The sequence below is a fragment of the Coffea arabica genome, chromosome 10c (genome assembly GCF_036785885.1).
Source record: "Coffea arabica cultivar ET-39 chromosome 10c, Coffea Arabica ET-39 HiFi, whole genome shotgun sequence".
In the NCBI taxonomy this organism is placed as follows: Eukaryota; Viridiplantae; Streptophyta; class Magnoliopsida; order Gentianales; family Rubiaceae; genus Coffea; species Coffea arabica.
In genome coordinates this window covers 45,641,039-45,665,799 of record NC_092329.1, presented here as the reverse complement: position 1 = coordinate 45,665,799, position 24,761 = coordinate 45,641,039, and the positions used below count along the sequence as shown (strand labels likewise).

Here is a 24,761-nt window from a genome sequence, read left to right as displayed (position 1 = left end):
TGGTTTCAAAATGTATAGTATGATACATCATACTTTAAACTAAATTATAAAGGTGGCAAAATCCATTAAATTTAATGGAAATGACTTATTGAAACCTAAAAAAATATTTTTATACTTAATTTTTAACAAATATATCTGTTCTACCCCTTAACCCTCAATTGTTTCTATCTAGAAAATAAAACAAATGATTTTTTTGAACTGTCTTTTGCTTAATTATATCAGGGCATTTTGGTTATTTCGTCCATTTCCGTTAAGTTTAACGGATTTCATCACCTTTACAATTTAGTTCAAAATATGGGGTGTCGTGTTGTATGTTTTGAAATCACGGAGGGCTTTTCTGTGTATTAGATTTACCACAGGGGATTTTTTTTATTTTTTACCCTTTTGTATTTACCCACGTAATCTCTCTGTGTTTTTATACAAAGTGGTTAAGCCGTCAATTGATTTAGCATTTATGGAAGGGTACTATTGATATTTCAACTAACAATGTTATATAGATTATTTTCTGTCAGGTTTCCACTTTATATAAAATCATACGGGATTGAAATGGACATTTTAAAACGTTAAGGAGATCATGTAACAATAGATGAAATCACAAGAGGGTTATATGTAATTTACCCTATGAAGTACGAAAAAAATATAACCATTTTAAATATCCTTATAGTGTCAAGAGGGAATAAAAATTAATCACTTTGCAGAGAAGTGCCTGTACTGTACATAAGAGATTCTAGAATAAGAATAATAAAAGCCAATATTTTGCAACCCGTTGTTATGTAATTTTGTCCTATATGCTCAAAATTAATGCTCAAAGTAAACGTCATCAAGAAAAAAGGTGTTTTATTGAAATTAGTGCGGGGCGATATGTGTGACAAAATAGAAATCAATCTGATGAAGTACAGTACTATGATAATATACATGAGGAGCTTAGAAAGATTAGATGTTTGTTTGTGTTAACATTAGGGCCAGAAATTTAATTACGCAGACCAAAAATACATGTAATAATTTGATATTTAATCGATTTATATTCAAGTAAAAGATGATGTTGCAGATATTAACATATGCAACACCAAATACTTGGAAGTTTACCATTCAATTGATATATTGAATAGCTCACCTGTAAAAATGACAGAAAAAAAAAAACAAATAGGATCCAAGTACGAATAAACCATAGGTTTGTTGGTTTATAGAAGTAAACTAGCTAGACGGTCGTTTACGTAATTCAATTCCAATCAAGTTCTTAACTCTCAGCTAAATTTTACTTTGGGCCATTAAATAATAAATGTATTTCTACTTTAGTCTTTAGATATGGATTTCATACTTTAGGAGGTAAAGTATGCAAGAGTGAAGTTTTAAGGACTAAAGTGGGCTACATTCCATACTTTAGGAGATCAAAGTATTCACAAAAAATTTGAGGACTAAAGTGTTAATTCAGATATAGTTTAAGGTTTCAAATTGAAATTTATCCTTGACTTTGTTGTTTGACTGATTTTCCAACTTTTCGCAAATTAGAGTTCTCATTAAGTTTTGGTATCTGAAATAACAATAGTGCAAAATGATTGAAGGTGGCTTTTATGGTATCAGAAGTTGTATGGTCCGAAAAGAAATTTATATGAAAGGCAGCAAAACAAAATTCTTTACAACAAAAGATTAAGGTAAATAACTTTCCGTTGTCCCAAAAAAAAATTTTTTCTGTTGTCAGAAGTTTGGGGGTCAATTATGAAAATACCTACTTAGTAGGCACAAAAATCTTGTCTTTGTCCCCTTCTTTTACAATTGGATCAATCTGGTCCCTAGACTCATCATTTTTTTAATATAATCAATCTAGCAATGGCAAATCATATTGGTTTTTGTCATCAGAGATTTATCTATTGCAACAAAGGTTGAAAATTCCCTAAATGAAATTAACAATTAGGCTAGAAACCATATGCATAAAGTATTATAAAATAAAAACTATTTCTGAATAGAATGAATAATTGAAAAAGTAAATATGCCTTTGTGTACATATCTTTTTATCCACATTTAAAACTAATTGCTTTTATTGGGTGATTACTTTTATGCAAAATATTCATTTTGCATGATGAAACACACTTTGTTTAGGGCTAATTGGTTGATTATATTATAGAGTAAATCTTATATATACTATTATGATTGGATGGATGACACATAAGTAAAATTTGGATTTCAAATTCAAATTTAAAATATGTATAATATATCTAATGGTGATAGTATATACACTAACACTGACGGTCCCATTAAGATTAATCCTTTATTATATGCGAAAAACTTGGTGAGTCTATGGTAAATATGAATCCAATTGGATAGGGGTGCCAAAGTGAGAAATTGACATTTTTGGTGGGGACTTTTGTAATTACCAAAGTTTTTTTGTTATCCTTTTCTAAAGCAGTTATACTTTCTTAAATGGATCAATTTGATCGTTGTAGTAGAATTTTCAACTTGATTTATTGGATTGGTTTAAGGTTTATATGGTGATGCCCAGAAAAAAAAATTTTATACAAAAATGTTTAAATGTGTCCTTTTACAGTCGATGTGGAATCAAGTATGGACATTGCTAATGTACAAATAGGTCTGTCAACAAGTCGGGTTCAGGCTGAAATTCATTATTTTGGACCCGAACTTGTTATGGTATTCCCATTTCGGATCCGATCTGTCTACCTGACGGGTCTTCTACTCCATCTCTTGGGACCCTTGGAACCGGGTTCGACGGATTTCGGATCCGGGTCGGGACTACCCAGAAAAAGAGAGATCCGTCAAAACTTTTTTTGCAACAACTTAAAAACGAAACCTGTTTTACCAAGAATTAAAAACGAAGCATGTTTTGTAGCAAATTATGTAGTCATTCAAAGCGAATCACAAACCTAAATCACAAATTACATAGATTTCAAACTAGAAAGAAAACAAGCCTGGTGAAGTTGTGAAAGAAAACAAAAAAAAAAAAATTTCTTGGGCAAGCATGTCAAATTTCAAACTGGTAGAATCAAGAATCTAGCGTACACAAATATCAACCACAAGATGTTGATTTAAAGGATGCTTCTAGTTTTTTTACTAGGTCACCACAAAAAACTCATGCCTTTGGACGTAAAATTGCAGAGAAAATGAAAAGCTACAACCATTTTTTTTTTTACAAGATGGTGATAATGGTTGTTGATAATATGGATAAATATGAATATGTGAATTCGAATTAACCTAAGAGGTAGCATGGTGACTGGCGACTAAAATTGGGTATTGGACTCAACAAGAACCCTCTCCCAGCGGTGGGATAAATTTGAGGCGCACTTATTAGAGAATGAAAAGGAAACAATTGAAATTGCATAAACAAGGACTCCCTCCCAAGGGCCAAGATAGATAGCGAGAGAAAGATGAAATAGTGGTTTCACCATGAATGGAGGCTTTCACCATGATTTTTTAGAAACTTTTAGGGTATTGACAAATTTTTTTAAAAAAAAAAATTACTCGTGAGAGAGAGGGAGTGTCGCCGGAAAATATGCTTCTTTGGAGTTGCAACCGTGAGAGACAGAAAGAGAGTCATCGACGGCGGGCCTCACTAGTCGCTACTGTAGCTTTGACAATCAACAGAATGGCGGACAATCAGAAGTCTTCGACAATCAACGAAAATGGCAAACGACATGGTGGAAGCTCAGAATGGCGGATCGACGAGAAAGAGAGAGAGTGAGGGATTTCATCTTACTCCTCTTGGAAGCTTGGAGACGGGACAACAGACTGGCAAAGCAAAAGAGTAGAGAGAGTGAGAGCAATGTGCGGCTAAATTGGAGTATTAGGGTTTGAAAAATTTGCAAATAGAACTATAGAATTATTATTGTTTTGATAAGTGTATATTTTTTAATTATTAATCTATTTAAACGAGTCGGGACAGATACGAGTTGAAATACTATATCCATATCTAATCCGTTTTTTCTTTGAGTAAATGCTCGGGTAATGAAATGCAGTGATTTAGAACCTGCTTAAATCGATTGGAGAGATTATTTTATACAGCACATTACACAGGCTTATAGGTCTGAGATCTGCAATAGTACTAGGTGAGACAGATTTGGGGATAAGACTAATCAAAGTCTCATTAATGGACTTAAGGATGAAACCAGAAGCAAAGAAACTATTCACAGCATGAATGATATCAGTTTTTAAGATTAACCAAAACTTTTGAAAAAAGATTGGAGACATACCATCTAGTCCAGGGGACTTATTTGGATGCTTCGAAAACACTGCTTGACTGATCTCCTGCTCTGTAACCTTCCTGGTGAGCTCCCTGTTCATCTCATCAGTAATGGTCTGTGGAATCCCTTCTAAATCTCAGAAAAATCCTCAGGTTCCTCTATTGTGTAAATCTGCTGAAAGTAGTCCAGTATCTCCTAGCATGTTTCCTCCTCACCCTTACACCACTCTCCAAACCTATTTTGCAACACACATATCCTATTCATCCTCCTCCTCCTTGCCACCTTAGCATGAAAATAACTGGTGTTCTTATCCCCCTCTTGCAACCACTGCACCCTAGCCTTTTGGCTCCAATATATCTCTTCCAGTTTATAAGCCTCTGCCAGTTTCCTTTTCAAACTTGCTAGCTTAATCCTATACCCGTCACCTTTACACTCTTTTACCTCTTTGATCTCTTGTTTCACTTTGTTTATCAAACTCTTAGAATTACAGCACCTCTGCTTGCTCCAACTGAGTCAATCCACTCTAACTTTTTTTATTTTGGCCTGAACCATGAACATCCTTGATCCCCTTTGCTTACTCACCCAAGCTCCTCCTATCACCTCCTCTACATCACCATGTTGCAGCTATCTTCTGTCAAACATAAACCTCCTCTTCCACTTTTTCCTTTCAGGCTTAGTATCCAACAACAGGATACAGTGATCAGAGGCCTCGGCCTCTATGTGTGCACAATTTGCTTTCCCAAACTTCCTTATCCACCCTTTATTTCCCAGAATCATATCAATCCTTTCCTTCACCTCCCCCTCCCTCTTCCAATTGTTGCACCAGGTCCTGGGGACTCCCTCATAACCAAAGTCCACCAACTCATTCCCATTTATAAAGGAATTAAAGTCTTGAAAGCTCACATCAGCTCTTTGTCTACCACCCCACTTTTCAGTATTTGATCTGATGTCATTCAAGTCTCCCATAATTGCCCAGGACTCCCCCCAAATGCACCTCCTCCTGGCTATAACCTTCCACTATTCTCTCCTAATACTAGCATCTGCACTAACATAGGCACAGATGCACCACCATTCAGCACCTATCTCACTATCATCTATAAGTAATTCTATAGTAAAACTGATAAACAACACTTTTTTAACCTTTAACTCCTGTTTCCACTACACTGCCAAACCTCCAGCCAAACCTACTGGATCAACCACAAAGACATTATCAAACTTAATCCATTGCTTAACACTGTTCAAAAAGCTTTTTTTTCTTTTTTGTTTCTGACAAAAAAACCAAAGATGGAGAGTGGAGTCTTACGACCTCCCTCAGTTGGAGAACTGTCAAGGGGCTCCCCACAACTCAACAGTTCCACACCATAGCTCTCATTTACCACTTGGAGCCCCAAAAAGGGTGGGCTCCAACCCCTCAGCTAGTTCCATCCCCTCACAGTTCCCTCTAACAGATTTTATTTTCTTCATATTTTCCTTCCCTTCCTGTTCCTCCTTTCCCTCCCACTCTATAGTCTCCATCTTCCTTTTCCACCTCTCATTCCCCCCATCCACCTGATTGACTTCCACTAGAGGCCTTCTCCTACTTACTTCCAATACTAGTCTTTTCCATGTTTTGTTTGTCCTATCCAGACCTTTCTTTCTACCCCCTGCTTTCCTGTCTTCTTCCTTTCCTCCATTTCCCCCTTGCTTCCTTTACTCTTCCTGTCATCCCCTAGCACCCTCCTCACATCTCGCTCCCCATCAACCCTCATAAGATCAGCCAGCTCATCCACTAGCCCTTCCCCCTGGCTCACCCCCTGTGTCATCTTCTAAATCCTTTCCGCCCTGGTGCTATCTGCACCACCACCCTCCCCTCTTCCAGACTTACCATCCCCCTCATCCCCTAACCTCCCATCCATTTCCCCTCCCACTCCTCCTCCAATACCCCTCTCCTCTCCAACTTTCTGCTCGATCAGAGACTTCTCCCCTCCCCCCAAAAAATCCTTCCTGATCACCTCTCCCTCAGAGTTAGACCCCACCCCTCCCCCTCATGAAATGCTGCTGTATATGTTAACAACAATTTTTTGTCCTTAGCATTTTCCTCACTCATAGTCTGAGCTTGAGATTCCTCCCTGTCAGCCCCCCTAAATTCACTCTCACTCCTGCTTCTCCTATTTGGACTTCTAGGATAGCTAGCTCTCAACCAATTCCCATACTGAGGTTCCCTGTCCTTAGCCAACCCTTTCCTCCCACAGATCCTCTCACTATGCCCAACCATACCACAACAAAAACAGAAATCAGGACATTTTTCATATTTAAATTCTATCCACTTCACCACTCCATTACTCTTAACCATAAAACCCCTTGGTAAAGGAACAGACAGATCGATCTCGGCAAGGATTTTTAGATGTTTACCTTCTTTCCCCCCTCCCTGAGGGATGGCGAAAATGCTTCCTATTTTCTTGCCTACATCCTTGGTGATCCAATGAATTGGAACATTCCAGAGCTGAATCCATATCAAAGTTTTACTCAATGCCTCCCCATCCTCTTCCAAGCTAGCTCTCCACTTCAAAAGAATCAGAGGTTGACCATCATAGATCCACGGTCTCTTATTTAGAACCATATCCATATCCTTTTCTTTCTCAAACAGGAACTGAAACAAGTTGCGGCCAATCTCTACCACTCGCAGGTTCCTCACCTGAGGCCACATAACCCTCACAAAACTCCTAATACCGCCAATATTAGCCAGTTTATCTCCCCAAACCTTTCCAATCAAACTTAGTTTGCACTCCCTAACACTCTGAGCCACCACCTCCTCCTCCAAACAGACTCCCACTCTTTCCTCTTCTGATAACTTGAATTTCCTCAAAACTTCCTCTATACTGTCCATGATACCTTCCACAGACCACACACTGAGGATTCCAGTAGCTACCACTCCAGCACAGATCCGAAGCCAGTCCGAGGCCTTCGATGCCTCCTTATCAGTTCCCCGCACCAGCTGATTCTGCCACACACAGAGAAAACAAACGAGATCAAAAAAAGAAAGAAGACAAGAGAAAACAAACCAGCAAGAGGAAAACCAGGAACGGATCGATTAGATGTAGCTAGACCACATCCAATCGCAGATTGATCAAAACTGGAGAATGAAAATACCTACTTAGTAGGCACAAAAATCTTGTCTTTGTCCCCTTCTTTTATAATTGGATCAATCTGGTCCCTAGACTCATCATTTTTTTTAATATAATCAATCTAGCAATGGCAAATCATATTGGTTTTTGTCATCAAAGATTTATGTATTGCAACAAAGGTTGAAAATTCCCTAAATGAAATTAACAATTAGGCTAGAAACATGTAATGTCATATGCATAAAGTATTATAAAATAAAAACTATTTCTGAATAGAATGAATAATTGAAAAAGTAAATATGCCTTTGTATACATATCTTTTTATCCACATTTAAAACTAATTGCTTTTATTGGGTGATTACTTTTATGCAAAATATTCATTTTGCATGATGAAACACACTTTGTTTAGGGCTAATTGGTCGATTATATTATAGAGTAAATCTTATATATACTATTATGATTGGATGGATGACACATAAGTAATATTTGGATTTCAAATTCAAATTTAAAATATGTATAATATATCTAATGGTGATAGTATATACACTGACGGTCCATATAAGATTAATCCTTTATTATATGCGGAAAACTTGGTGAGTCTATGGTAAATATGAGTCCGATTGGATAGGGGTGCCAAAGTGAGAAATTGACATTTTTGGTGGGGATTTTTGTAATTACCAAAGTTTTTTGTTATCCTTTTCTAAAGCAGTTATACTTTCTTAAATGGATCAATTTGATTGTTGCAGTAGAATTTTCAACTTGATTTATTGGATTGGTTTAAGGTTTATATGGTGATGCCCAGAAAAAAATTTTATACAAAAATGTTTAAATGTGTCCTTTTACAGTCGATGTGGAATCAAGTATGGACATTGCTAATGTACAAATAGGTCTGTCAACGGGTCGGGTTCAGGCTGAAATTCATCATTTTGGACCCGAACTTGTTATGGTATTCCCATTTCGGATCCGATCTGTCTACCTGACGGGTCTTCTACTCCATCTCTTGGGACCCTTGGAACCGGGTTCGATGGATTTCGGATCCGGGTCGGGACTACCCAGAAAAAGAGAGATCCGTCAAAACTTTTTTTGCAACAACTTAAAAACGAAACCTATTTTGCCAAGATTAAAAACGAAGCATGTTTTGCAGCAAATTATGTAGTCATTCAAAGCGAATCACAAACCTAAATCACAAATTACATAGATTTCAAACTAGAAAGAAAACAAGCCTGGTGAAGTTGTGAAAGAAAACAAAAAAAAAAATTCTTGGGCAAGCATGTCAAATTTCAAACTGGTAGAATCAAGAATCTAGCGTACACAAATATCAACCACAAGATGTTGATTTAAAGGATGCTTCTAGTTTTTTTACTAGGTCACCACAAAAAAACTCATGCCTTTGGATGTAAAACTGCAGAGAAAATGAAAAGCTACAACCATTTTTTTTTACAGGATGGGGATAATGGTTGTTGATAATATGGATAAATATGAATATGTGAATTCGAATCAACCTAAGAGGTAGCATGGCGACTGGCAACTAAAATTGGGTATTGGACTCAACAAGAACCCTCTCCCAGCGGTGGGATAAATTTGAGGCACACTTATTAGAGAATGAAAAGGAAGCAATTGAAATTGCATAAACAAGGACTCCCTCCCAAGGGCCAAGATAGATAGCGAGAGAAAGATGGAATAGTGGTTTCACCATGAATGGAGGCTTTCACCATGATATTTTAGAAACTTTTAGGGTATTGACAAATTTATAAAAAAAAAAAAAAATTACTCATGAGAGAGAGGGAGTGTCGCCGGAAAATATGCTTCTTTGGAGTTGCAACCGTGAGAGACACCGTGAGAGACAGAAAGAGAGTCATCAATGGCGGGCCTCACTAGTCGCTGCTGTAGCTTTGACAATCAACAGAATGGCGGACAATCTGAAGCTTCGAGTCTTCGACAATCAACGAAAATGGCAAACAGCATGGTGGAAGCTCAGAATAGCGGATCGACGAGAAAGAGAGAGTGTGAGGGATTTCGTCTTACTCCTCTTGGAAGCTTGGAGACGGGATGACAGACTGGCAAAGCAAAAGAGTAGAGAGAGTGAGAGCGATGTGCGGCTAAATTGGAGTATTAGGGTTTGAAAAATTTGCAAATAGAACTATAGAATTATTATTGTTTTGATAAGTATATATTTTTAAATTATTAATCTATTTAAACGAGTCGGGATAGATACGAGTCGGAATACTATATCCATATCTAATCCGTTTTTTCTTCGAGTAAATGCTCGGGTAGTGGAATTATATTCCTACCTAAACCCGAAAAAATTTGATAGGTCCGATCCGGGTCTAGGTCCAGGTCCAAGCCCGTACCGTTGATAGGTACAAAGGCACCTGAATTCGATACTTGAGAAGTCTCCACGGTTGAAAGCCAAACTTTGGTAATGTTTATGTGGAACATTTTTTGCTTGCTCAAAAGAAAGAAACTTTAGGATAAAATACATCATTGGTCGCCAAACTTTTTCAAAATCTCATTTAGTCTATGATACTATTTTTTGCTTCAATGAAACCACTCAATTCCTAACAGTAATTATGCCATTCCGTTTATTTGTTAGATTAAAATAGATGGAATTCATAGCACATGAGTCACACACCACATTTGTAAGGGCATTCTTGTTATTTTATAGACGAGAAATACCATATGGACTAAATGAGACTTTAGAAAAGTACAGTAACTTTAGCGTGCTGTTCTGAAAAAAATTGGCAAAACTAGACGAGACGAAAACAATAATGTTCTTAGAAAGGTTTGTAACATAAAACGGTCCTTGCAACATTAATAGAAGCATCTTAACAAAAGGCTAAATAGGATTGCATTTCAAAAACAAAAAACAACAAAATACTCAAGACAAAACCTTTAAAAAAAATATCATGTTTGTGAATAGGATAAAAAAAAATAAAACAGAAATACTTCTTATTAGGAAGGAAAATATTATTGCATTTCTTTTCTAAGAACTTTGATCTTTTATGTGATGTTCTTTTTTTTCACTTTTTTAACCTATTCGCCAATACAAAATTTCCTTAAAGATTTTGATGCCTTTTTTTTTGTAATTTTCCTTTTTCTTTATTTTTAAACACAAAAAAAGTTACTTTCTTGCTAAAGTATTATTATTCCCTAAAAGATTTATGAGTACAAGGATTATTTGTGTTATAGCATTCTTAGTTTCCAAAAAATTTTCCAACAAAGTGCATCAATAAACCACAAAATTTTCTAAGTCCTACATAGTGTACTCTACTATTTCTTATGAGATGGAGAAAATGTCCCCAAAAATGCAATTTATTGCTCACATGTCATGAATTTTGTGTCTTTTACCCCAAAAAATAGATGAAACAGCCCAATTGATCACTTTTAAGAGTTTGGTGGATCAATTGATACAAAAAATAATATAAAATGTTAAATAAAACTTTGAAAAATTTTGATAACTACCAGAACACTTGTGCGATACTTTACAGATGATGGTCCGGCATGGGAAGTTGGAACTTAAAGGTTTAAAACCAGATAAATTGAAAGTTAAGGACTACTACATAGGTAAAATCTTTAATCACTAGGGTTGGTTCAATAGTCAGAAGAGTGCTCCCCAATCAGGTTCAAGGTTCAACAGGTGGAAAAGGGTGTAGCAAAGGGTAGGAGGGTTTAAAAAGAAACATAGGTAAAATCTTCGGACATTGAGCTAGGATTACATGCAACAATCGAAGTCAAAAAATCAAAGCAAGTATTTCAAATTGCTGGACATCTCCACCAATTTTTCAACGGGATAATTTCAAAACTCGATTGCGGGTCTCTCTCTCCTTCTTTGGTCAAGAAAGCTTGCTGGGGGAATTTAAACATTGCGTCTCAATGGACTCCAATTTATAATTATTTTAAGGGGCTATTATATGTTGCTCAATTAAGTGAATCCTTTACAACAAAAGCTCATTGGAAGATTGATGGAAGCATAAAACCCAAATTGATGCAATAAAACATAAAGGACATTGCGCTTTGGTTCACGGCGTCAAGAAAAGTAATTTAGCCTCTTGCCAGATGCATTACTTTTTTAGGTTTTGCCTTTGCATGCCTTATGGCTCCTTGAAATTGATATCTGTTTTTCTATAGTCAGCGTTTTAACTCAAGCTGAGGTAAGGTAATAAAGACCCCTCTTGTATTTTCTTGTTTATTAATAAAACAAGTGGAGTCTGCTAACTAAACAGCCCACTATCACAATGGTTCTCCCTAAAAATAAAATAAAAAAAAAAGTATTTCTTATTGAAATTTCACCTAATTTGAGGATACATATAATATATTGCATCCACACCGAATGCTCTTCCAATGAAAAACAAACAAAGCTATAGGCAACTTGATACAGATACATCAGAACAAATAAAATTCGTGAGATGTTGAACATTTATGCTACTCATAAGTCTCATATGCTAGAATCCATTAACGTCAAAGAGATAGAGAGAGAGAGAGAGAGAGAGAGATATTAAAATGTCTAAATTCCGCTGCCAAGTCCAGGGCTTGTTTCCTGTGTCTGACATTTCGAGGTGAGAAGGATGTAAGAAAAGGTGGAGGAGTATTAAAAAAAAAAAAATTGAAGGATGCTGGATATCATGATGATAAGAAGGAAATTGAGAACCTATTGAGGTCGCACAGACTTGTTCTTCTTTTTTCTTTTTTTCTTTTTTTTTTTAAATACTCCTAGGCAAATGAACAAGGACATAAATGGTCAATTCAATTGTTTGATGAGAGAGCAAAAAGAGAGTCCAAACTTGGCTCGTGTTTTTTAATTAAGGTGCGTATTCATCCATGTATAGAAACCTTCATCCAAGTCTTCCTTTCTAAAAAAAATACCTCTACGAACGTCATCTAACAAAAAGGCAAATTACTAGTTTTCGAAACTTACAAACACAACCTTCTAATTAACATCAAGCTTTGCTTTCATCTCTTCTCTAATCACTAAAACTGAAAACAAAAGCACAAAACTAACTAAAAAGTTAGAGAACCTCCAAGTTTTTTGATATTTTACCCTTATTATTATTATTGTTTTACTTGCATATCATTATCTGGGGGTGTCCAAACGGAAGCAGAGAGAAGGCGTCTGGATTTCCATCCTAGTACAAGTTTATTGCAGGCCAGCTCCTCGACCCTATACCCATCATTGAAAAGCCCCACCAACAATTTTGCTTGACAATGATTAGCAAAGCTAACGCTAATTGGACGGAATCCCATGCTCGCCAACCACTCCCCCCAAGATCCCCCTTCCGCGTCACCTTGGGCCCGATAGATGCGGGCTATTGATCCGGCAATTCGGGGGCCCAAGAATACACGCTCCACAAGCACCCGAGCCCGGCCCTGCAGTGGAAATCCTGCCTCAAGCGAATCATAAATTGCAGAGTAATGATGCAATGAGTCAATGAATTTGCCAACGAACCCTTCGTTTGCAATGGGGCCTGCCTCCTCTTCAACTAAAGTAATTAATCTCGGGTTTAGCGTTTTGGCTCCGGATAAAAATGAAGCAATCGATTCTGAAGCTCGGCAGCTAAAATGTGGCAAATGTAACATACAATTTATAATTAGTGCTTCTCCTCGAACTAATTTCAAAGAAGATGGTCGGAATGCTTCATCTGAATCCAACCTACATTGATGGAATGAAAACGGTTGACCGATGGATGCCGCAAATGCCGACAACCGTCGACCGGTCTCTTGGATGGTCGTGAATGACCGGCGGGCACTCCCACCCCTAGATAAGGCAGTGATCCTGAGATGGGTTGATGGGCCATCTTTTCGGGACACTAGGGCCTGCATTAGTGAGGCCCATTGGATTCCCTCCATAATGTCATAGTCCACAATGTGGACTCTTCTATCATGGACAACAGCCTCCAATATTGCTTGATTAGCTGTGAAGTGGCCAAACTTAACATAAGGTGACATGTCCTGCAACAGCTGAAATGCTGCAAGGACATCCGTCTGATGGTGATGATCATCCTTCAAGTGAGGCCCATGATGACCCGAAAAATGCTTACCGTACACCCCTGCTGCTGCCCCTCCAGCACCTTCAAGCAAGCCGTGCAAGGCTTCAGTGAAATAGGCGGCCAATCTCTCCATATTAGAGCCATCGTTTGGAGAAACCAACTCCTTGAGCCGAACCAATATCACCCTCGCCAACTCACGGCTCTTGTTGACACCGGTCAGCGCCTCGGCAGCTGCCATCAGCAGGTGAACAAGGCGGAGCCCTTTAAAATCCTCTCCACCGTCATCTTCCGAGTCCATCATGACGGTTTCCGGGGAGACGGTTGAGCTCCGCCTGTCAGGGAGGGACCAGGAAGGGTGCTGGACGGTGACGTTTTCATCAGTCATGGTTTCCAACAAGTCATGAAAACCATCGTCTTTCGTCATGTGATCACCATCACAGGAGATTTCATCCCAGTCGACAACTGAGGACCAGTCATTCCAGTCGCAACAATTGTCATCACTAGAGGTGGCGGTAGTGGTGGTTGTAGTAGTTGCCGTCGTGGTGGCGGTGGTGGTGGTGGTGGTGCTATAACAAGGAAAATCAACGTCCATCATGGTGTTCCTAAAAACCACTGCCATGCCTTGGCAAAGGAATTAAACTTTAATGACTTTGCTACGGCTAAGACTATTATGGTGTGAATGTTGTTTCTTTGAAATGTTGAGGATTAAATAAAAGAAGGGCTTAGAATAGATAGAGGAAAAGTCTGAAAGGTGGGACGGCTGGTTAGCAAAAGTTCAGTAATAGGGTATTTATAAAGGAGGGAATAAGCAAAGGTTTACATGTGGACCACTATTCCAGAGCATATTTTTGCCGTTATAAACATTAGGGTCTTAATCAAGATTTCCTGTAGTGATGGCGTGCATACTATATTAGTTTTTTTTTTTATAAAAAGTAAATTTCATTGACAAATTATTAAAAGTCGTCCAGCATGAATTGATCTACATCACTACACTATGACAGATTAAACATCTATTAAAAATTATAGATTTGGAACTTAATAGATACAATAAATCTAAAAAATTATGAACAGACCTAAAAAATACAAGAAATTTCAAAATTATCTTCTAACATATAAATCGCTACAACACCCTTTCGTACATGTTACAATCGTCAAATCTACTAATCAACCATTTTAATTTCCAATAATCTGTTGAAATAGATTCAAGATCCAGAAAAATTTCAGACTCAAGCCACATTAGTTAAGTAGGTGATTGGAGGTTACAACATGGCTTTCAGAACTCAAGTTTTTTTTTTCTTTTTTTTTTTTATTTGCAGACCCAAGCCAATTAGCACTTAACAACTTGTTACTCCCCTATAATCAGCCATATCAGTTAATCAACTACCTAATTATTAGTGGATTTATTAGAATTTAAGATATTATAATCCGTTTGAGCATTTTGAGATTAAGCATGCATTCAAAACTATCTTGTGGTACTTCTTCCTAATATAAGAGGTTGGCGATACTGCCAGAACAGAAATTAGGTTAAAGGGCAAATTTTATCTTAATAGACAAATTTTCCCCTCCTAAAATTAACATTATTATTAACTTAACCAAAAGCCCAAAACGTTATGGTCAAACCATTGCTCCTTAGCCCTTCCCCAGAATGTTTATCAGCCTGCTAGTCCTCTGCCACTGCCATGGCCAAAGCCACCATTGCCACCTCCATCTCTTCTCCAAAATTTAACAAATCCTATTCTTCCCCAACCCCAAATTTCACGAAATCAACCCCCTCTCCCCGCCCCCGCCCCCCCCCCCCAAAGGTTCAACCACCAAATTCTTCTTGTAACGGCCCTATCCATCCCTTCTTTTCCAACCAAACTCCATCATGCCGGAGACACATCAATCAAGCATGCTGCAGGAATAGACAAAACAAAAAAAATGACAGTCAAACTACATAGAAACAGTAAATAAAGTATCCTCTGAAGCCATTCCGTTCAATTGTTTGTTGGTGCCAATACTCACTTTCAGTACGAAAAGGCAAAAATAAAAAAATAAAAAACTGAATTCGCTGCTTCAGGGCTTTTGATAGTGAAGCCTAGGAAGCGGTTCAGTGGGTTAAATTGGGTATTGGATTCATCTTTGATTTGATTTACTAATTGGGGTATTCGATTGGATGTATAGAATTTGTCGGTGAGGAGGAGGAAAGGAAATATGGGAGTCGGTGACGGAGTGACGGGTGGCGGTGGCGCATTGACATGGACGGGGAGAAGGAGCGGACGGCTCTATGGGGATCCTAAAATTTTCCTTGTTTGGGTCCTGATTTTTTGATGAAAAATTTTCTCGCTTTTTTTTATATTTTTTAATTAAAATTTTATTTTATATACGTTCAATCATTATAATATATATATTTTTTTATAAAAACTCTTAAAAATAGCAATTGAAACAAAACCTTAGTTGTTAGCTAAAGAGGGACAAAATTGTCTGTTAAATTAAAATTTGCCCTAGAACCTTAATTTCTGCTCTGACAGTAACAGCAGCCAATACAAGATCCCAAATGAATCACAACGGTTATTTTCATTCAGTACAAGTGGAGAGAGAGAACTGATTTAGTGCATAAGATTCTCTGTGTACTTGAAGACTAAGCGGGATTCCAGACTTCGAGTACGATCCTGTCAAATGCGGTGTGACCCGACCTATAGGGGTGACATTATGCCTTCTAAGAGTCACCCGTATTATCTTTTCTTGTAATCCGTACTTGTATTGGCTAATTGTTTTAGCTTAATCTCATCTCAACAAACTATTGAATTTTTTTTATTGGTAAAAACATACCATGAAATATGTTACTCCAATACTAGCAAACACAAAAAAGAAATGCACATTTTTTGAAATTTTCTCCTTTTTACAGTATAGAAAAGTTATGACGTGCTATTAAAAGGTGGTGGGAAAAAAAATAATAACTTCACTTAAATGTAAGCTTTGGCGATCTACAGCTGCTCTATCTTGCAAAGGGTCCATGTAATAGTAATAAAGGGTGATGGAGAAGTTGCTTTCCCTTGTATTAAGATGGGGTTTGGTCCCTAATTTATCAGATTCGCATCATCATTACAAAAATCGTGATCTTAATGTGGTTCACTTATTGCCCTAATGTATTGCATAAGATTTCATTTGGCTGAGTTTCCGAAGGTATGAGTATATTTAAAGTAATCCGACAAAAAATTACTTCCCAACCTGTTCTTATGACTTTGCCATCTTCTTCAATAAGGAGTTGAAAAGTAAAAATGAAAGACGGAGTTCTACGCAATCTTGAGGTTGATAACAAATACTTATTCCAACCAACAAAAGAAAAATTAAACAATCGAGAACAAATCTTCCATGATCTACAATAGATTTTGTAGACTAATATTTGCAAAATACCATGACAACTTTGTACTAGCTGTTGTTGAATTTTTTGCCACCAAAATTCTTCTTTTAAATTTTTTCGTTGAAAAAAAAAACCCCGCAACCACTATCCGAAATGCACATTGGGTAAATCCTGTCCCGTGAAATAGTCCGCCAACCACATGGAGGGATAAAACGTATTAAACAAACCCTGTGCGACGGACAGATATCCTAAGAAATGTTTGAACAGGTTAATAGATTCGAGTGTGTTTGGATTGCCAAATTATCTCAAATAATATTTCGTTTGCATCATAAACACGTTTTTCAATTCACCTTTTTATATTTTTAACTATTTTTTATCCCACGTACATCACATCACAAAAAGTGCTAAAGTAATTATTTCAAATAATACTCTAGCATACAAGATTATTCTCAGTTGGTCATTTGAGGCCATGTTCTAAACGTATCTGTTTTTAATTTCTGTGGCAAATTAAATCATGTACGAGAAAACTCAAAATCTAAGAACTATACATATTACGTAAGTGATTAAGCTACAACGTTTACCGCACGTTTCGCTGGAAAATGTTGTTGGCGTGCTGGACTGACTTTATATTGTTTGACAATTCCGTCTCTCTTTACCTTTTCCCTATTTGATTGCAGTAATCCATTTTTAGGGTTAAAACATTAACGTCTTAAGCAGCATATAAAATTTAAAATAAAAAAATCATTAAGATTGAAATAATGTGCCAATAATTATCTGGACACTCTTTAGAGTAGAGGCTTGTCATTAGCTATGACTAATATCCAATGTTTAAAACTGAGATTGATAAGTAAGTCGGATGAAATTTCGATTCACGGTTTAAACTGATTTAACCGGTTCAATTCAGTTCAAAATATTTTTCTTTTTCATTCTTTTATTTATTATGTAAATTGGAGGGCTGTAAAATTTTATAAAATAAAACAAAGAATAAACTTTAATATGAGCGGGTTCAAAAGTTTGACTTTTTATCAATTTTGACGGGTTCGATCGATTCTTAACCGGATTTTCGCAGGAATGAGCATATAGCCACTATATCTATATTTCCTATTCTTACCTTCTTTATGGGGAAAATAGATGCAAAAGAAACATTTTTTTTAAAAAAAAAAAGTGAAAAAAAATATTTTCTACAAGGATACAATACTTTTTCTCTAACTAGGAATGGATTATTACAAAGAAATTTTCAAGGTACAAAGAGTTGCAATGATCCATTGGCAGCGTCAAGCATTTTATCTCAAGATTATTTTTCTGTTTCCATTTTCAGATGAATTCTGCAGGAAAAGGATATAAGTACCAAGAAAACAAATGAAATTATTTTTTTGCTCCAGTAATTAGAATTGGGAAAATGACCTGTTTCATCCCTCACATTTCGTAAAAATATTTTTTTTGTCCCTCACATTTAAAACGAAGCAAATTGGTCCTTCACATTTAAAAACTGAAGCTTTTACATCCTAGAAATAAACTCTCAATTGTGAATTAAACTATCTAACAACCCGGTTACAATTTTTGGGGTAGAATTGGTAGATCACTCGCAAAAATATATTTCTAACAAATAAATTAAAGCAATTAAAAAATCTTAATTAAAACCCATTTGTTTTTTCAAAAGAACGAAATTGTGCTAAACCTCTCAAGCATTAAACCCTTAGTGCAACAAAACTAAGGAATTTGTCTAAGGGTTTAGTGCTTGAGAGCTTTAGCACTATTTCGTTCTTTTGAAGAAGCAAATGGGTTTTAATTAAGATTTTTTAATTATTTTAATTTATTTGTTGGAAATATGTTTTGCGAGTAATCTACCAATTTTACCCATAAAATTTGTAACCGGGTTGTTAGATGGTTTGATTCACAACTGAGAGTTTATTTCTAGAATGTAAAAGTTTCGGTTTTTAAATGTGAATGACCAATTTGTTTCGTTTTAAATGTGAGGGACGAAAAAAATATTTTTACGAAATGTGAGGGATGAAACATGTCATTTTCTCATTAAAATTTAGTCAAACACTCGAGATGAATTCATGTAGAACAACTGCCTACAAGATTTTCCCCATATATATATATATATATATATATATATATATATATATATATATATATATATATATATATATATATATATATAAAAAGGATGGATCTGGTTTATGCTTTTCGTTTTAGATGGCAACATTTCACTAGGATTGATATATTAGATACCAACTTTGAATAAATTGACATTCCAATACTTTAATTGATTAATTCCTAAATGGCAAGCAGAACTTATGAACAGCAACTAGAAAGTAACAGGCAATGCATAGCAAAATGCTCCACGTTCTTAATTTAAGCAAATGCAAAACTCAAAACCATGAAACGTTGAAATCAGCAAACAAGTTGAAAAGAAAGGACAAATATTCTCCCACACCACAATATGCAAGCGTACACCGAAGAGATTGTAGTCCACCATATCATCAAAATTGATGGCTCAGTTGCCAGGAACGCTTAAGTTGAATATTGAACCACAAAGTACATTACTCTCATATGTAGACGTAACGATTGAAGTTGGACACATTTAGGGTAGGAGCGAGAAGCGGACATGAAAATGACACGTGTGAAGTATAAATGCTTGCCACAGGCTCGTTAATTCGGGGAGGGAAGGCCGACGCGCATGGAAAATTGCATAAGTTTTATTCATAGTCAATTTGATACATAAACTTACTATTCCAAGTAAGAAATTTCATGGCAACACCGCAATCTAAAACTGATCTGACTCCTAATTGACCAACTAAATATAGTGATATTCTAGAAAATTTGCTGATGAGATTATAATAAAACGAGAATATCATGTAAAAAGAAATCAAAAGATTAAACTTTAAGAAAATCTTATTTGGAGATTTTTTACATGATTTAAAAGTTTTATCTAGTAGTTTTTTACATGATTTACTTGTTATATTACAGTTAGAGGTGTCAAAATGGATGACTTGGTCGGGTTTGGGTTAGGTAAAATGGGTAATGGGTAAAGTGAATCAACTCATTTATACTCATTTAATTAGATGGGTATAAATGGGTAAGTCAAAAAATGAATTGGATAACCCAATTACTCATTTATAACCCATTTATTTTAATTTTTTTGTAAACTCATTTAAATTTATTTTTACAAACTAAGTTATCAATTTATACCACCCTTTGCACCCATCATTAGTTTTAAATATTTACTTATAATGTTCAATAAACCTAATTATCAATTTTTTTTTCCATTCGTACTCTATGTCGTAAAATTACATACTATTTAATAGTTGAATAATAAGAATATAAAAATTTGAACTAAGTACTATAAAAGTTAGCATAAAAATTTAATCCAAAAATTTTGAACCCTTAACATTTTTTTCATGTGTAAATTTAAAATTTCATTTTGGAAAGGTAGGAAAAGAAGTTAAAACTTATCATAAATTGGTAATGCTGAAAAATGAGCAAGTTAACAAACTAAAAGAAAATAAAATGATAAGATAAAACCAACAAATAATAACAATAATAATAAAACAAAAGCAGCTAACATCATAACAAAATGAAAAGTTTGGGAAAAAAAAATGGGTAGGGGAAGAGAGGAGATTTTGGGGAAAACAATTCTAAATGGGTTAATTGGGTATCTACTTAATAAATGAGTATTACTGGGTAACCAATTTATACTCATATGTAAAAATTTAAGATACCCATGTCCATCTATTCATAGGCGGATATCGGTAAATTTAGTTAAATGAGTTGGTTTGACACCTATAATTACAGTCCCATGAGTGACATTCCTATATTACCCATGTTTAGTTAGTCAATTAAGAGTCGGATTAGTTTTACGTAATGGTGCCAATGCAGAGGTTCTTAATTGGAACTACCAAATAAATTCAAATATTAAATTGGCCAAAAATAAGAGTTTGAGATTAAATTGGTACCAATAAAAAAGTTTAGAAACAAAATTAGCTATTTTTCCAAAAATAGAACTGTCAATGGGTTGGGTTAGCTCGAGCTCGGGCCACTTGACTTAAGAAAAAGCTCGATGAGTCTAATTTTTCATTGAGTTGGGCCAAATTTGGACTTACATATTAGTCTCGAATTGAATATGAGTCGAGTTTGGTTCTCATTATACTCAAACCCGATATAGGCTCGGCTTTCTAATCAGCATTTATATATAATTATATATAATATATTCATATTTTGATATGTCGATACACACACACATACATATATATATGTATATGTATATCTAAATATATAATACTAATACTTTATACTTATGAGTTATGTGTCAAAACATATTAATATATATAAGAAATATTAAATATACAAAATTATGTCACAAGATTTAGAAAGACAAATCTTAGTACAAGCAGATTGAGGACTTTTGAAGATGTATTTGACTATTGATCATGTTTTATTACTATTTTCCATGTACGTTGAACCAATTGGATATATTATTATTGAAAAATTCTTGGTTTATATACTTTTCAATGAATTATTACTTGTGCGTGTATAGTTTTAATGTTGTGGTCCTATGGATATTAAATTAGTTTTAGAACTTAATAGTTATAGTAATTGCATTAAGGAAATTAAGGAGTAATAAGTGAGTTTTGTCTAACTCTGAATTAGGGTCACAGACCAAATATTTTATGAGTCAAGTATGAATTTCGTACTTGTCAACCCTAAACTCATATTTGAAAACCTGAAAGTGATACTAATTATATGAATCGAGTTTGGGTTTTTTAAAACCTGACTCAAATGACCCGATTAACAGGCTTACCAATAAATGAATAAAAAGAAAATGTTTTGAGTGCATGACCAGAAGGGCAAATACCAACAAATACTCTATGCAGGTGACCGATTAGATATGTATATAAAGGGATGATTGCACGATCTTACCCTGAGGTTTGAAAAATAAGATTAACCTCCCATAAAACTAATTTTCTTGTAGCAAAGTACTCAAATTAAAAAATGAACAATAAAAAAATGATCGGAAATGTGAGAAGAAAATGGCATACTAAAAATTTTCCCCAAATTATTACTCGTTTGTTGACTTAGAATGAAAAGGGAATATTAGTTTTGAAACTGAAGATAAACACTAAAGTTAGGGAGCATCAGTGTAATTGAGGAAAATTATTACATTAGCATGAGCACATTAGAATTTAGTACATCAGCAATCATTGCAGAAAATACCAAAATCAAAGAAGTGAGAATATTTTTTTTTTATTTTGTAATCAAGATTTGCATGTAAAGTTGCTATAGTGCTGGTATTCAAATTTGGAAGATTTTGAACAAGAATTGGAAAAGACAAAGTATGGCCTCTTTAAGGGAAAAAAAAAACACACACACACACACACACACACACACACACATAATACATTCCTAATGAAAAAAATAAAATACGCTACAAAAGCTGATATTTTTGGAATTGTTTCTTCACTTAAAAGAGTCCATCCTTTTGCATGATTGACAAGAAACATTGATCATATTTTGTAATAAAAAAGTTAACAACTATGAGGTGTTGCTGTGATTAAATTCTAAAGGAAAAACAAGTAAAGCAGAGTAGAGAACATGTTTTCTAACCATCTTGTTCAGGTTAAGTATATAAAAAAAAAGAAAAATAAACATCAAACATCATTGAACAGAATGTAAATAATAGATGATGTGCAGTTACATCGTACCCATAATTTAATGAAATCTAACTGTAAAAAGTCTCCAGAATAAGTGAAATAAAATCATAAAGAATATATCAAATAAAGGTTCCATAACTATCTCTCACAAATAGATTAAGTTAGTAAGTAGATGTAAATGATTTGATTGTTCTATAATAATAATAAAACTTATATTGAGCTGGTCATGCTGAGTGTGTAGCAATATATAGTTGGGATAACGAGAAGAACAATAGTAACACACGAAGTTGAAATTGGGTTTTCATATTTTTGGAAAAAAATTGAAAAATTGGGCGATGTAATCGAGATTGGATTTTGGATTTCAATAAAACGGAATTCTAAAAAATCAAAATATAATGTTCACTAAAATGGTTTGAGAACATATATTTAAAATACAATACCAAATTACCAATTATTGGCCGAATTATTGAAATTTGTATAATATAATTATATATATTAGTTATATATATTACTAAATATAAGAGTAAACCTTAATTCTATTACTAATGACTAATTACTAGTTACTAATTAACTAATGTAACTATAACTATACTCGAATGTCAAATTGTAATATAAGTTGAAATGTTAGACTTTAGCCGCACAATTTAATTTGGAGTTCTTTTTTATTTAAACGTTGTTTAAGAATTGATATTTTGAGTTCGAACTTAGGATTATGAATCTAATATTTTTATATCATTATTTGAGTTAAGTTGATTGAATTTTCTTAGAAAAAATATAAGATATTAATTTTGTTGCAACAATTTTTTTAAAAAACTAAAATATTTTCACTCACTATTGAAATTTCAGATTTTGAATATTTCTCAATTAACGGCGGATGAACACCCATAAGTTTAATTGTACATTCACTTGAACGATTTGAAAAACATCACGCCTACAAATATAAGAAAACATAACGCCTTCTTCAGAGGATTAAGGGTAGAGAGAGATATATTCCTCTGCCTCTTTAGTGTATCACCATTTTCCCCTCATTTTTATTTTTTCTTATGCTTCCTGCACACTCCTTGCCAGGCGCGTGGTGAGGGCGAGCCAGGCCAATTCGTTTCGGGCCACAAACGCTGGCACATTGAACAGGTTTGACGAGTCCATTTATTGTCTGGATTCCTACCGTTCCTTCGCTGAAGGGATCCTGTAGGACCACATTAATACCTCAATCACATCAATTTGGCCGGCTCAATCTGTCTCCCTTCCGCTGCCCAGCCACTAACTCTTTTTTTTTTTTTTTTTGTCTTTCTTTTCCATAATGTCTATGAATTAATCTTATATATTCTGATCTTGTATATACTATTATAGTTGAATGTATGATATATAAATAAAATTTAAATTTTAAAACTAAATTTAGATGAATTATTATGTGTTTAATAGTGATAATATATACACTGTTAGTATATAAAAAAATAATCTAATATCCATACAATATATGTATATAAAAGGAGATTTGGCATAAACATCTTCTGTCATTTTTTGCAATTCTAATTTATCCTTACAAACACTAATTTTTACCTTAAACATCCTTTTCAGCATATTACAAATCTATATATTCAGCATATTAATCCATATTATAAATACCAAATTATTTATTAGTATTTCATTGCAGATTAAGTTGAAGTTTTCTCATGAAATATTTTTATAAAATTTATTTGTGTAGAAAGAAAAGAATTCTATATATTCATAAAAAATCATAACTAATTCTAAATTGTACGCACAGCGGGTGCCTTTAACACTAGTATCTATAACTGACCTTAGTGGTTCATGCCCTACAGTAGGCTTTACTATTCCCTCTAGTCTCTTTACATAACCTTGTTGTGCTCCCTCTCGCCGTAATGTACGTAATGTAGGCGTAAGACAGATTTTGACGTGTAAATAAAAAGAGCATAATTACAATTTAAGAAGCAAAATAAAAAACTGAACTAAGATATTATTATAATATACATAACAGCTCAACAATATTACAAAATGACGTACCAATAATGAGATGATAACATACATGACTAAACATGTATACCATCAAATTTGGATGCTAAATCTCTAATTTCTACCAACTTAAATGTTGATATTTAGTATCACTACTATCAATTTATCCCTTAATATTATTTTTTAGTCACTTCACCCCACAGGTAATTCAACTCAGCATGTTAATAATTTTTGACAAAAATACCCTTTTTATTTTATAACATTATTATATTGTTATTATCACTTTATTCCTTTAAATTATATTGATATAATCGCTTTACTCTATTCTAGATGTTTTACCATATCATTAATCTAAAAAATATGTTAAAAAATGTTTAAATGTATTTACCTTTTTTATATATAATTAAAAATAAAAAAGCTGGAATAATTATTCTTCCTCATTTTCACTTTAAGATTCCAAAAACAAAAAAATAAAAGGGTTTTCTCAAATTTCTTTTTTCACACTTATTAATACT

General features: G+C 34.5%; 2 protein-coding genes across 2 annotated transcripts; both read right to left on the bottom strand.

Moving 5' to 3' along the window:
• Window positions 1-6,177: 6,177 nt before the first annotated feature.
• Window positions 6,178-8,161, bottom strand: LOC140015957 (uncharacterized). The gene is made up of 2 exons (XM_072068792.1): window positions 8,135-8,161; window positions 6,178-7,170 (listed from the first exon to the last, which is right to left on the bottom strand). The coding sequence occupies exons 1-2, from the start codon at window positions 8,159-8,161 to the stop codon at window positions 6,178-6,180; spliced, it is 1,020 nt and encodes a 339-aa protein (XP_071924893.1).
• A 3,898-nt stretch (window positions 8,162-12,059) lies between these two features.
• Window positions 12,060-14,173, bottom strand: LOC113714325 (protein NODULATION SIGNALING PATHWAY 2-like). Its single transcript, XM_027238121.2, has one exon. The coding sequence runs from the start codon at window positions 13,892-13,894 to the stop codon at window positions 12,341-12,343; it is 1,554 nt and encodes a 517-aa protein (XP_027093922.1). The 5' UTR covers window positions 13,895-14,173; the 3' UTR covers window positions 12,060-12,340.
• Between the last annotated feature and the right edge of the window lie 10,588 nt (window positions 14,174-24,761).

Bases quoted from the DNA above. Each gene is read 5' to 3' on its own strand.
- LOC140015957 (XM_072068792.1), bottom strand. From the start codon at position 8,161: ATGTCCATACTTGATTCCACATCGACT. The intron at 7,171-8,134 runs GTAAAAGGACAC...TGTGTGTGGCAG, and splicing joins TACTTGATTCCACATCGACT to AATCAGCTGGTGCGGGGAAC.
- LOC113714325 (XM_027238121.2), bottom strand. From the start codon at position 13,894: ATGGCAGTGGTTTTTAGGAACACCATGATGGACGTTGATTTTCCTTGT.